This window comes from Melospiza melodia, chromosome 13, assembly GCF_035770615.1.
Source record: "Melospiza melodia melodia isolate bMelMel2 chromosome 13, bMelMel2.pri, whole genome shotgun sequence".
In the NCBI taxonomy this organism is placed as follows: Eukaryota; Metazoa; Chordata; class Aves; order Passeriformes; family Passerellidae; genus Melospiza; species Melospiza melodia.
Genome location: NC_086206.1, coordinates 10,703,672 through 10,718,043, shown reverse-complemented (window position 1 = coordinate 10,718,043; position 14,372 = coordinate 10,703,672). Strand labels below are relative to the sequence as shown.

General features: G+C 42.4%; 1 protein-coding gene across 2 annotated transcripts in view; it reads right to left on the bottom strand.

Moving 5' to 3' along the window:
• Window positions 1-10,823, bottom strand: part of NKD1 (NKD inhibitor of WNT signaling pathway 1) — a 110,538-nt gene extending 99,715 nt beyond the window's left edge. The window contains exons 1-3 of one of the 2 annotated variants that reach the window (XM_063167764.1): window positions 10,380-10,823; window positions 10,207-10,239; window positions 9,769-9,926 (exon numbers count right to left, since the gene is read on the bottom strand). In XM_063167764.1, coding sequence (XP_063023834.1) covers window positions 9,769-9,926; window positions 10,207-10,239; window positions 10,380-10,404 — 216 coding nt within the window. In that variant the 5' untranslated portion in view covers window positions 10,405-10,823. The remainder of the gene's footprint in view (window positions 1-9,768; window positions 9,927-10,206; window positions 10,240-10,379) is intronic. The other variant, XM_063167763.1, reaches the window with a different exon arrangement.
• Between the last annotated feature and the right edge of the window lie 3,549 nt (window positions 10,824-14,372).

The following is a 14,372-nucleotide window of genomic DNA, read 5'->3' as shown; positions in this document are numbered from 1 at the left end:
CAAAGTAAAGCCCTGTACAATAGCTTACACAGGAAGAGATCTCATTTACTTCTTTATGCTGTGCATTAGTCCAGAGTTAAAGATTTTGTGTGCTTCCTATTAGTCATAAATAAATGATTGAAAACACCCTTAGAGTAGAAGGAAAAAAAATGAGATGTGGTTCAATACTTTAACAAACCAACCTAATTAGATAAAAAACCACCTTCATACAATAAAAATGTGGCATTTTAATGGGTATTAAGCAGTGCTGTGGGAATAGCCTCTTTCAAAACATGCTTTTTAAACCTATCTGGAAAATTACATTGCTAATTACAAATGGGAATTTAAGTGGCAGTACAGCTGGGAAAAACTTTTGTGAACCTGTCATAAAATGATCAGATAAACTGCATCTGCAGGGGAAAATACACTGCCATTACACCAGCAATGTAGCTGCCAGATTAAAAGAATATTAGTCTCGTGAACCTTCCCTCGTCTTCCACTGATGTGGCAGAGAACCCAATACAAAACCACTAAAACCAATGAGAAGCTTCCCCTCTATTACAGCAGGACTTTTGCATAAAGCATCACAGAAATAATGCAGGATTTTTAAAAATTATAGAAACAGTCTTACCTGACTGCACCGAGTTAGTTAAAAATATACATTTAAATGTAATTTATTTATGGGATTTGAAAAAACTCCTTTTACATATAAATCCACATCAGGAACAAGACCTTGCACATAAGCTTTGCATAAATAAAAGTGGCTTTAACTGAGATAACCTATGAAGTTTATCCTCAAAATAAAATTAAATATTCAGGATGGCTAAATGAGGCACAGTTTTTCCATGGGAAAAAATATCAAAGTATTATTTATTTTCCTGTAGGTACTTGTTTTGAAAAGCCTTTCCTCCCCACCTGGCCTTCTGCTAAAAGCCACAATCTACATTTAAACAGTGTGTACGCTTTAGAAAATTATCAACCATCTTTTTTTACAGCAGGAGCTTATGAAATTATTTGATCCACTTTTCATATAGAAAGTCTATGGCTGACCATAAATAGGCAGGCTCCCAGTATAAACTTACCAGGAGTACATCAAAGACCTTCCTCTAGGATCAGACGATTGATTTCTTCAATGCTTTTTAGAATTTCTTCCAGGATATTTTGGGTTATTGCCTTAGACCTTTGCTCAGCTGGAATGACAGATATTCTGTTTGCTGGACTGTGATGTTCTCTCTTTACAGGGGAATGAGTGTCCGTAGTGTACACACACGTACACTACACGAACAGAGAGAGACTTGGAGAGTTCACAGGCAAAATTATTATTTATTGTTTCAAAAAGAGCAGTTTATTACAGCAACACTGATACAGGCTTAACCGCAGCATCTTACGCAATACAGAGACTGCTTGTTATTCTGTGAGCTCAGGGCTGGGACTCTGCTCTGAGAAAATCCCCACTCCCCCAAACAGGCATTTGTTCTTCCTATTCACAAAAGGCACAAGGCTTAGCCTTACAGCTACTACCCTCTTTACCCAACTCTCTTGAAACTAACTGTCCTGGAAGTATGAAAGATTTTTAAGATAGGACAAGAAGCAGCTTAGTCCTTACCTACCACTATCAAATCTTTGGGGAATCAGACAGCAAACTATCTCCGAGGGCAATGTGACACACTACCCACCGTTCTCCTTCCTCCCCCAAGACAAATCTGTCACCTCCATACCACTCATCATCCGCATCAGAGTGTGGATCAAAAGATCCGAGGCTGCTCCCAAATCCCATTTCTCCTGCAAGACGGTACTTTGTTCTGTCACTTCCCTACTGAGTCTATCCCCTTATTTTATGCCTCACAGCATGTGTGGCTGCACCCCAAGATCAAACACCCATGCATGATTTTCTTTCACAGATCTTGAATCACAATGTTATACTTTAATAGGAACCTCAATATACTTAATCCCTTTAAAGCTGCCACAGTAATGCCCCCAAATGCATTAAATTCCACCCTAATCGCAAAATACAAAGTATTTCTCTGGGTGGACAGTGCACAGACTGTTCTGACCACATGCCAATCCACCTCTGAGCTAAAGCAGCATACACTGCCTGCATTTGTTAGTCAGAAGTCCAAGGATACATGGCTGAAAATTCCAGACACCTGAAATGTCCTATGCTGCAAATTTTGCTCGAAACATAACTGAACATTTAAGGGAGGATCTCACATTCTCAAGCCATTCTCATTGCAAATGACACAAAGAAACAAGAGCCATTGAGCCTGCATTTAAATCCAAACCCACTCAAACTGAAAGCAAGGCTGGTAGATGTCCCCTTTCAAGGTGTAATCGAGACACCCACACCCCACCAGCCAACTCAATGAGTTTCAGAGTCCACTGAATTCTCAGACTGAGGAGGGTTAATGGATAAAATTACCAAATTATTGTAACATTGACAAAAAGCTGAAAAACTGCTTGCCTGATAAGTCTTGTTGACAAGTATTAAACTTTATTAATAGCCCTAGGTTTAAGGAACAACTACCTTCTATGTACATTTGGCAGGGACCTTGGTTTGAACCAAGGAACCACAGGGTATTCTTCTCCCCTGCTGAGGGGTTGGTCACTGCTGGGACCCTTTAGGTGTATTTTTACAGGGCTCTTCTTGGCCACTGAGGAGCATCTCAGGCACTGATAGCATTTCAGTCTCCTGTGGCCACTGTCAGGTCATCGGAGGAGCAAAAATATTTATACCAGCAGAAGTTTTACAGACCAAAACAATAGGATCATTTATTGCTCTATAATATATAGTAGGCCAAACCACAGAATTGCAGAGTGGTTCAGGCTGGAAGGAACCACATCATCTGGGTCATCTGCTCCAGCAGGGCCATCCCTAGGCACAGGCCACAGGATTGTGTCCAGAAGGTTCTTGAATCTCTCCAGTGAAGGGAGACTCCACAGCCTCTTGGACAACCTGATCCAGGGTTTGGTCACTGCACAAGAAGTTCTTCCTCATGTTCAGGTGGAAATTTCTGTGCATCAGTTTCTTCCAGTTGTTTCTTCTCCTATTATTTAGCACAACCAAGCAGAGCCTGGCTCCAGCCTCTTGACACCCTCCCTCCAGATACTGATAGACAGTGATGAGGGCCCCTCTCAGCCACCCCTTCTGAAAGTGCTACAGGACCACCCCAAAAGACACTGCAGCACTCCTTAAACAATTAAATTCTGTATGGCTAAACCAGAAGTACTCCTGAGGTATGATAGGCACCTATCAGGTGATGTGAGACACAAAACAAAGACATTTGGGAATCCAGCTGAACACTTGCTTACAGGCAAAAGCCTGTTGGAAAGCCAAGTCCCATGGCAAGCCAATGGATCACCTTATTAAACAGTGGACAGTAAGTTACAAGGCAATAAAAAACATGCCATATTGCTCTGATGACAATAAATCCAGAAGCCTACAGAAAGTGAATGCCCTGTACAACAGATCCCCTTGCAGAGACACCAGGGGAGTAGTGATTGAAGGCACACAAATCATTTCCCCTTTCTCTTAGCTTACAATAAAAGCCAGCACAACCCTTTCACCACAGCTAACACCACTGGCTTTCCACCACTGCAATGAGAAATGTCATGAGATACTGCAATACAAACACGCTTTGCTGGCTCAAAAATCAGACACAATGAAGATTTTGCATTTGGAACTTTGTTAATAATTCCTGAATGCAATACAGTCCAACTCAGTCTCCCCTAGCTGTAGTTACTCTGTAGGAGTAAATACAGGCTTAGTTTTGCTGCCAATGTTGGCAGATATGATTAAATAAATTCACAGAGAAAGTATATTTGACCCTTCCTTCACATTAATGTTTTTAACTACAACTTTACCTCATTTTCCATGAAAAGATTTTAAACTATGTGATATTTATAGATAACTCTCAAGTATTCAAAGTAACTGGGATATGAAGAAAAATTAGTTCCATTAAAAAAAAAACCCAAAAAAACAACTTCAAGTATTTCATATGTCTGAACATCTACCATTTGCTTTCCAACCAAGGTTTGATGCTGACATTCACGAAGCAAAATCCGTCTGCAAGGATTTCTATAAAGGCCAACATCTGCAGCACTGGGAGCAATGTTCCATTCTGATTTAAATATCATTGCTGAACAATTATTTCCCGAACTTTGGAAAAACTAACTCCTACAAAGTTTCAGTACTCAAGAGACTTCTCTTTCCTCTGTTCATAACTCAACTCAAAAGAAACCATAAAAGTCAACTGCGATCTTCTTCTGAAGGGTGCATACAAATAGCTACTTACTGAGCTGCTCCTGGGTCTTATTACAGATCCCAAAACCTACAGAAAACCCTTCTGTTAATGAATGCTGCTGTAAAGAACATTCCCCTATGTCAACTATCATGTGCTCTAAACATCTCTTTTTTGTTATAACTAAAGTTTTAGTGTGAAGTCTGGACTGCATTATTTACATTTAAGATACTAAAGAATATAACGAATTGTTGTTACTTTTCATCCCAGATTACAGAAGAGAATACACTCCACAACCAAGGCCTTCTCATTCAGAAGAATTAAAGTTTCACTAAGCCAACAGGGACTATCAGGAGCTCAAGAGACACAGATGAGGACCTGACCCAGCTACTACAGAGAAAATGTTTTCTTCTTACAAACACCAACCTAAGTAACTGCACTTTGGCGGGGGTGGGAGAAAGAGGGTTGTTAGAGATCAAAAAAAGAGTTCCTTTAATGAGATTGTTTGCAGAAACTTCATGGGCCATTCGGCTTTCCAATCAACATGCCAAATTAAAAGTGCACCACATTAAATCTGAAACACCTATAAAACAAGCCCTGATGAAATACAGACAGTCTTCCATCTACCTCCTCCATATGGCTCAGGCAAAGTTAACTTTTAATTTCATAACACAAAATATTTAATTTATGCTTTTCTTCATATGTCAATTTAACCTCTGGCACATAGCTTTGAAACCATATAAGGATGCCTAACACTTTCCATATGGCAACTGAATTGTGGCTTTTAATTGCACCAACTGGTATCATTCAAGGATAATTCCCCTGGAATCCAGCTTTCTGCTACAGTATTGGCCAATTCACTAATCTCATCACCATGGCACTAATACTTGCAGAGACTCTTTGATTGTTAATATTCATATTATAATTTTCCCAAACCAGAGCTGTCAAGATATACTATGTACACCACTAATTAAATTATCTTGGTTTGTTGGCACCAAATTTCAACACTAAATAAGATTCTGCTTTTCTCTCCCTCAATACAAAGTTTGGTAATTTTATTTTAAATGCCATAGATAATATTTTTATGTACTAAAATACTTTTTAGTCATACCAATATCAAGAACTGCTGGGCCTGTTGTTTATTTTCATCTTCAGAGTCAATAAAAATAATTATTTATATAGTACTGACATTAATGGACTTGAAAACATTTCAGTTAAAAAAAAATCACTTCAAGCAATCACTCGAGATAACATCCAAGGAAACTTTCATTGCTCTTGTCACCATACCAGTAAGAAGGCAGACTTTCAAATGTCACTTTACCCACTAAATGACCCCAAAGTAGTGCTACAATTAAATCCTGTATTTCAACAGCCTTTAAGCCATACTATGTACATAACACCAAAAAAAATCTAATTTCTGTTTATTATTTTCATTTTGGATGAATGACCTACAGCTGTGTCTTCTGTAAGGCGATGTATTTTTAATATGCACACACACACACAATTTAACAGTGGGGGACTAGGAAGAGCTTCTTTTTTAATTTAAGATTGATCATACTAGAGGAGCAGTGAAGTTGACACTGGTGTTGTCTCCTCTCAGCCATGCAAGGAATGCCCATTAATGTCACTGGCAGTTACAGGCACAGAACAAATGGAGAACAAGCCCCACCTCTGAAGGACTGATGCGCCTCAGAATTTCATACTGAGTCAGTCCCAAACCAGATACTCAACTCTAATTAATATCAATTAGGGTTGAACATGGGGATCACTAGTACCAACAAGCCCAGTGGAAGTGGTAAGCTAAAGTCATTTCTATTTTACCTAAAATGATTACCTACAATGTGGTTCACTGAGAGTTGGTTTGAAATCTAATTAAAAATAGGATATTTTTTCCATTCCCAAGCACAGATGTCAATGAGAGCACAAGAACCTAGCAAAATTTCTTATGGCTTTGAAGATAAAAGTAAATGGAACTAAGCAAATGTCATATTTAATATTCCCCCCTCTAGCATAGAACCATTTCTCAGTTAAATAAATAAATACATGAATATTTGCAAACAATGTTGATTTCCAAAAATAGTTTGTAAAAGTAAACACACTGAATAAATTTAGGCGTAAGAATTATACAGGATAATCCACAGTATCAGAAAAACCTTTCTGGATACAAGTTAACTCATTCATAAAGCAGCAAAAGAAGCGTATTCAGTTGCTAGCAGATTTACAGCCTCAGTGGTTTCAATTAGCTTTGAAACCAGAAGATGACTCTGGTCCTCATACTTTTCATGGATGCAACAGAATTCCTTTTCCCTTTAATCCCCCACGATGTGGAAGCTGCAGGCCAGCAGAGTCATTGAAACCCTTGGGGCAGAGCAGCCCCTGCCGGGCGGGTGGCAATGGTTTATTGAGCCCGGAGCTCCCACCCAGCACAGCACCCACCACAACACCTTCACCCGAGCGAGCGTCCACCAGCAGAGCCCTCCCAGAGCACCTCTGGCAACAGCGGGACGCCAATCACTGTTCTACCGGTGAACTGGAGGGGAGAGACACAGGGTCAGGACACAACAGGAACAACACATCAGCTGAGGGAAGTCTTCTCTGAGAAACTCTCAGAAGGAGAGGTGTCGTATAATGGAACTCTCCTTGAGTGAAGTGATGTAAAGACCTCCCCTCCACAACAATTGTAAATTCAATCATTCTAGAGAGGACTACAAATGAAACTTTACTGCTTTCCTGTATTAGTTACTCATTCCTCTTGTAAAATACTGCATGAATTGCCTGAACTTCAGTGTCATCTCCCCTGGATGACTAACTTTAGCAGAACAATTCACTGTCTGTTCTTGAGAGAAACAGCCTTCCACCTACAACCAAGACAGGACTTTTGGCTTGCAGACAGTAAAATAAATCAAACTGTACTATCACATCCAAGTTTTGATTAAAATTATTCAAATTTTGAATTTTCAGTCTTGGGAGTTCTTCAGGCTAGGTGCTCTCCTCTCCTCTCCCATCAACAGCTCTTTGAAAGTAAACTGAATTTCACCAAATTCAGGCCCTACATTCTAACAAAATCATCATCAACAAAGCTCTGGTTAAGAATTCCTACTAGGAAAGTTATTTCTAGGACCATTATTTTTTTTAACACAGCTGTATGTTTCTGTGAATGCAGGTATTTTCATCAGTGTCTGATCTAGCCCTTTCTGCCATAAGTCACAAACACGGTAATTTGGGATCTATTTTGGGGGGAAAAACTATGTTTTGCTGAGAAGTCACAGCTTCAGCTGTGACACAATAAAACCGTACCATTCCACAGTGCCTTGTAAGCTTATTGAACATTTTAGGATGAATTTTGAAGCAGTAAGGAGAAGATTCAAGCGCAGTAAGGTATATTAAAGTGCAACACTAGTACACTATTGGGGACTACACCACTGTCCCACACGACCCCATGACTAACCATTAGCAGAAGAAACTACTATTTGTACATCTTGAGGAGACCAAAGAACCAAGAGGTTAGGCTACAATTCCCTTTGTATCTTGGTATAATTATACAAGAGATCAAAGAGATCTCAGAAGAGAAGCAGCCATGCAGTCTCAGTTATGGAGTCAATAGCTGTGACTCCGTAATCCTTGTCAAAATGACTGTACATATGGCACATCTGGTTCCAATGTAGGATTAGAAACGCATCCTTCCATATTCCAAAAGTTCGTATTTTAAAGGAACTTTAATGTAGCTGTCTCAGTGTGCCTGTGACAGGATGACAATTAAACTAAATCAACAAGCAGGCTATACACGCACACAGGTACTACCTATACATTAGCCAATAAATGGCAAATATTTTTGAACATTCAGAAACATCTCAATAAGGATGACAGTAAAAGGCCTCATGGGAACAGTGCTTTTTAACACACTTAAACCTATTTACAGTTTTATAATGTACTAAAACTGTAGACTAATATTTAGGTAACGGCTTGCTAATTGCTGAGCCATCAAGAGGAGGACTTCCTCTTGAGGGGGAAATACTGTTCTACTGCCATTCCAGCTGAGCAGACCTCACCAACTGAAGAGGGTTGTGAATAGAAAGGACCTTTGACAAAATATATTTTCTTCTTTTCAGAAAGCAAATCACCCTTGTGGAAGAAAATACATTTCACAAACTAAAGTCAAAGTTTTCAGCTTTAACTCTTTATATTAAATCTTTGTTTAGTTTGATGAGTTGGGCTTCTTTTCTAGAAAACATACATGTGAAAGGTAGAACATATGTAAAGAACGTGACTTACAAAAACTGGGATAATTAGAAAATAATTAAAAACAGGTGCTCTTACTCTTTGCATCTGTATCATAGTACATACTCTTGTTAATGAGAACTTCTTTCTTTGAACATATTGTTTCCTAGTAAAGCACAATAAATATCACTTCAACCAATCATACCTGCAAGTTGAAGGCGATTATATTCATCAGTTACAACAAATCAATATCTTACCCCTTTGTCTTTACTTCTAGTGACTCTCACACAATTAATGTTCCTCAAAATACAATACTGGTGGAATATGAAAAATCATCATTAGCTTTTCCCATACTACACATCTTCTACTCACACATCCCACCTAAAATGAAGCATTCTTGACTTGCAAGTGAATTTTTCCTGAGACACAAGAAGTCCAGGCTTCTGACAATACAACTGGTAGCTGACAAAGCAAAGAGCCTGCAGGAGGTTTGGTGGCCCTGTCTCTGCCTGTGCTTTCAGAGCCACACTGCTTGCTGGGAAGCACAGATTCCAATCTCCCCATCTCTCAGGTTACCTTTCCAGTGATGAAACTTTCAGGGCTTGATCCAAAGTCAATGGAAGTCTTTCAGTAAACATCAATAAGCTCTGGATCACACCCTGAAACACTATGAGGACCATATCTAAGTAATGTTAAGTCTGTTTGCCTCCCATCATGCCTCTTTGTTTAAAGAGACAACATTAAAAATAAATAAAAGAAAACGGCAACTGAAATGTTTCCTCCAGCCCAGCTTTACAGGGAGGACTGAAGGGAAGAGAAGGGGTGGAAAGTGACCAGTGAAACAGCCGGGACAAGCAACTGGCACAGTAACTCTGGCGGGGAAAGTCAGCCTCACGTTATTAGCAAAGAGCAAATAAATAACAGTAACTCTTCGGGGACTTCTCCTTGACTGCCAAAATGTCACAGGCAAACTTGTGCACTGATCAGGGCTCACAAGCTATCGCACACTGGCTGGGTGCTGGGCTTTCCCCAGATATTGTTTGTTCCTGTTTGTGAAAGGTTTTGTTCTAATCTTGCTGCCCAGACACCAGCAGTCAGGTTCCCTTACTCCTCTGGCTTTTGTACCCTCACCAAGTTTGCTCTGCAGCTTCTAACTTCATCAAAGGACTGAAGGAAACCACCCACGGGGCAGCGCCTCGGAGCAACATTAGGGCAAAGAAAACCTTCCTTTGCACAACCGCCCCTTGGGAGGGAAGGAGGGATGTAGAAAGAGCTTTTGCCTTTCAGTATTTCAAAGGGAAGGGGCGGGGGGGCAGCGAGGAAGCTGACATACCCTGGCGCTGGAGAGCCTGCACACGGCGCGGTGCTGGCAGCCGTGCTGGAGTCCCGAGCTGCTGCCGCCGCTGCTGCTGCCCCCGGAGTATTTCTGCTTCACCATCCAGTCCTCCAGCCCTCTGCGAGCCAGAGAGGCGTTCACCGCAAAACTATCACCTAGAAAAGAGGAGACAATGCCGCCGCTGAGCCGCCCGCAGAGCCCGCCCGACCCCCGCGGCCATCCCGGGCTGGGGCTGGGGCTGGGGCCGGGACTGGCACCGGGGCTGGAGCCCGGACTGGCACCGGGGCTGGCAGCGGGGCTGGGGCTGGCAGCGGGGCGGCCCCGCAGAGAGCAAAGCGCGGCGGAAAGTTGAGGGGAGAGGGCAGGGGGCCGGGGGCAGCCGGCCGGACCGGGGGAAGGCGTTCAAAGTTACTAACAGTGAGGAGCCATCCCTACCTTCTGGACTTTCTCTGGGTTTACAAACGGCAGCTAGGCAGATCCGGAGGAAAGTGTGTGAGGGAAATAATAAAGGAAGATCGTTAGACACCAGTATAAAATCACAGCAACAAACCGAGTAAAATCCGAATAAAGGGAAGGGGCTAAGGAAGTAGCAAGTGAAAGGAACTAACCATGTTTCGAATGAAGTTTCCCCATCTCTCTGCATTGATCTGCAATTACGATTCATTTGACTGTTTTCAGGAGGGTCAGGTTCGCTTGTTGTTATTTTTTGTAGATATATAAAATCCCAGCGTGTTCAGAAATCCATGTGCTCCGCTTCTCCCTGCTAACACACGAGCGAGCTCAAATCTCAGCTCCTCTCCTGCAGCACGGTCCGGCGTCCCCCTCTCCGCTCCAACCTTCCTCCTCTCTCCTCTCTTTCCCAAAGACAGAGGCGGTTACAAAAGACCTTACTTCACCCACCGGGGAACATGATTGACACCTCATTGAGATTAGACCACTTGCAGGCAGCCTCCGCCTTCCCATTGGGCCGCGGCGGCAGATGAAAGGGGCGAGTGAGCCTTTTGGAGGCTCAAAAAGGAAAAGGAAAAAAAAAAAAAAAAAGAAGAAGAAGAAGAAGAAGAAAAAAGAAAAAGGAGCAGCCGGGGCGCGTTTCACTTCCAGCCAGGCACGGGCGGCGGGGCCGGCCCCGCTCCGCGCAGCCCCGGGGGCGCCGGGCGGACAAGGCGCCCGCTGCCCCCCGGCCCGGCCCGGCTCGGCTCGGCTCGGCCCGGCCCCGCCGCCAGCGCCGCCCTCTGCAGCCGCCGAGCCCCGCGGGCCGCGCCCCCGAGCAGCCGCCGGACCCCGCACGGGCCGCCCCGGGCTCCGCTCGGGCCGCGCCGCCGCCCGCGGGGCTCCGGGCACCCCGCACGCCGCTGAGCCCCTCCGCTCCCCGCTCCGCCGATCTGCATCGCGGAGGAAGCCAGCGTGTCTGGAAAAGCAGTTGTTCTGCTGACTTAGTCGTGCAAATTGTTTTTCACGGGCATCTCTTCGCACACAAGTGGTCCTAATGAAGTCACTGTTAATGCCAAAATGCAGCTCTCGGGGTCAGGTCCGGAACCCTTTCTCAGTGATTCAAAATGTTGGCAGCAGGAGGACAAAGTCTCTCTCAGCTTTTTTTCATTATTAGTTAAGTAGATGAGATTTACAAAGAATCTCCCCTGCTTCTCCAAATTATGAATGGTGTGAGTTTTACATAGAGCATAAACTAAAAGAAAACTTGCTGTTTCATAAAGATGGTTCTCACAGTCATTAAAATTTTGCTTTCTTCCTCTGGCTGGTCATTATATTTCTGTTTATGAAAATCACATCTCCCTGGAGATCCTTGTAGTTCAGCTAGGAGAGATAAAAGGGAGTACGTAGTAGATTCAGAACAAGAAAAAATGAAGACTTCTGAGAATTTAACTCAAGAAACTACTAGTCAAACTATGTAGGGTTTGACCCAGATGGGCCTGGTCCAAAAAACTTCAAGGCCACATCTGTGCTTTCAAATCCATATGTTTCAAGCACAGGGAGGAAGGAGTTAGACTTGGGAGCTCATCTGAAAAAAAGATTCAAAGCATATGTAGTAACACTTCTGCAGGGAATTGGGACCGGGAGAGGAGGGTCAGGCTTGGAGCTCATTTTTAGAAGGAATTCCAAAGCACATGGATGTGGTGAAGGTCTGGTATGAAACAACTGCACAGCACAGCCAATGCAATGCCATTAAATGAACCGTTTCAACCCAAATTGTTCTTTGGATGATTGCAAAGTCGTTTCTCACATTATTCCAACTATTTATCTGTCTAGAAAAGAAAACCCTTGCATTGTGAAATGCAGCCATTGCAACAGCATCATTGCTTGTCAAATAGCTAATAACATGCATTTTTTGTGAATTTCTTTTTTATGTATTTTAATAATTTGTTTGGCCCATTTTTTTTATATTGAGTATTTTGGTGACATGTTTGTTTCTCTGAAGATTGTCTCTTGTTTTGGGGAGGTCAAAGAGGGGAAGAAAATAATTTAGATGGAGCAGGTTCATGGGGGCATGAGCTTCACTTGAACTGTGAAAACTTGTAAAAATTTTCTGATTCATATGAAGAAATTCTAAATCCTAATACCTCAGGTTGGCATAAGCACAAGTACCCTTTAAAACTTCATCAGCAAATATTTTATTTGGAATATCACTTATCTTCACTGTTTATGAGAAATAGAGAACAGCTCAGCATAAGTGACACCAAATGGGATGGGCCTATCCATTCATCTTGTGAGATGGTGCTCACATTCAGCTCAATAAAACAAGGCCTTAGAAATGTCTCAAGTTCAGCAGGTCTGCTGAAGTGGGCAGGGGAAGAAGCCCTGGCTTTCTTTCACAGCAGATTACAGAGGTCCACTTGTGTTGAGGAACTTGTGTTCAGAACACAGCCACTCTTGTGCACAACTGCCTTCGCATACGCAACATTTGTTAGAGTTTAAAGCAAGCCCTTTCTCATTGCAGTCGATGACATACCCTGCAGAACCAACACAGGAGAGCAAATCTGACGAAAGAATCCCAAATGTCAGTAGCTGACTCCATGTACAATGGGTTCATGACTTGCTTGGGCACAGGACTAACACAATAAAAAGCTGGTGACGTTACTCTGGGTATGAATCACAACTGCAGCTAATTCTTCCTCCACCTGGGAGAAAGTTTTAGCTACTCTCAAAGTGACAAATCTTGTGATTCTCAGCATGGTTTTGCTCAGACATCAAATTCCGGTTGATTTCAGGAGAATTTAGCATGGTATAACAACTAAACAGGAACCTCAGGGTTCTCAGGGACTAAACTACAGGGACCTCAAGGCATACAAAGATTTTCCATGGGGCCAGAAGTGTGTTAAGTAGTGACGTCTAGTAAAATACGAGAGTCAAGTACACCATTCACAGAACAGTACTAATGATTAAAGGATCTCCAACCCAGTGACCTCAGTGGAATTCTCAAAGTTCGAAAGCTATGAGATAGAGTATTATTCATTGCCCTTTCATTAGGGCTGACTACACTCCACTTCTTCAGAAGATGGAAAACCCTTTTGAACCTTGCTATACTATAAAGCAGTTGATGATATGAAGTGCTTCTTAGCCAAGGAGCAAGTGAATAAGACCATTCTAGGAATTCATTGTCAATATTCAATAGCATAGCAAAATTAATGACAATAGTTGCAATAGCAAGAGTTACCTGATAGATGAAAGCACCACACTGATTTTCCTGTCTGGATAGTGGTAAGATACCGCTTTCCAGTTCTTCTGCTTTATCTCCTTCCTTTTCTTGCGCTCTCCTGCCATGTTCCCTCCAGCTGGAGATTAAAGAAGGCTGGTATTGGCCTCCCACAGTCTCAGGTGGGTGCTGTTCTCTTCCACCTGGAAGTGGCATGCTGGTCATGCTGCACCACCTCCAGAATAAGTGAGGGTTGATACGTGTTTTTTAAAGTTGAAAAGCCCCATGTAATTCTTAAAAAAAACCCAAAACCAAAGGCACACAGAAGCAGTAAAGTGGAAACTGCGTGGTTCCTCCTCTGCATTAAACAATCCATATTGAACAGAAGTGTTTTAAGAAAATGTTGCTCAGTTGTGAAGGAAAAACATATATATGCTCTCAGCAGCATTGACAGTGACAATGGATCATATGCAAGCTCTTAATATTTCCAGGATCCAGCTGATACATAATTTTTAACCTCATCACTCTGAGAATCACAGATGGTCACAAACCACACTCAGCCTCCATTTCAACCACGTTCCAACCAAATCCCTTTTAGTCCATCAACAAAGAATTGCCCACAGCAATGATCCCTCTCCAACAGTTGCCTCAATCACTACCCTGCTGATGCATTTAGGGCCACAAACCGTTTTATGAACATTTAAATTTTGGTTTGGTGACCACATGAGTGCTTTGCCTGCTCATTCCCAACACATAAATCAGATGCCTGTCACCAGACAGTGTTTTAGCTTTTGGGCCTTTGTCCTTGTACCTCTGGTCTTGGCAGTTTTTTCAGCACTTTTGCCTTAGGCTTTTTTGCAATCAGGCATGTTAGCACCTCCTGGCTTTAGCAGCTTTGCAGCCTTTGCTTATTGCCTCAAAGCTTTGGCATGAGTCTGCACTGTGGCATCCT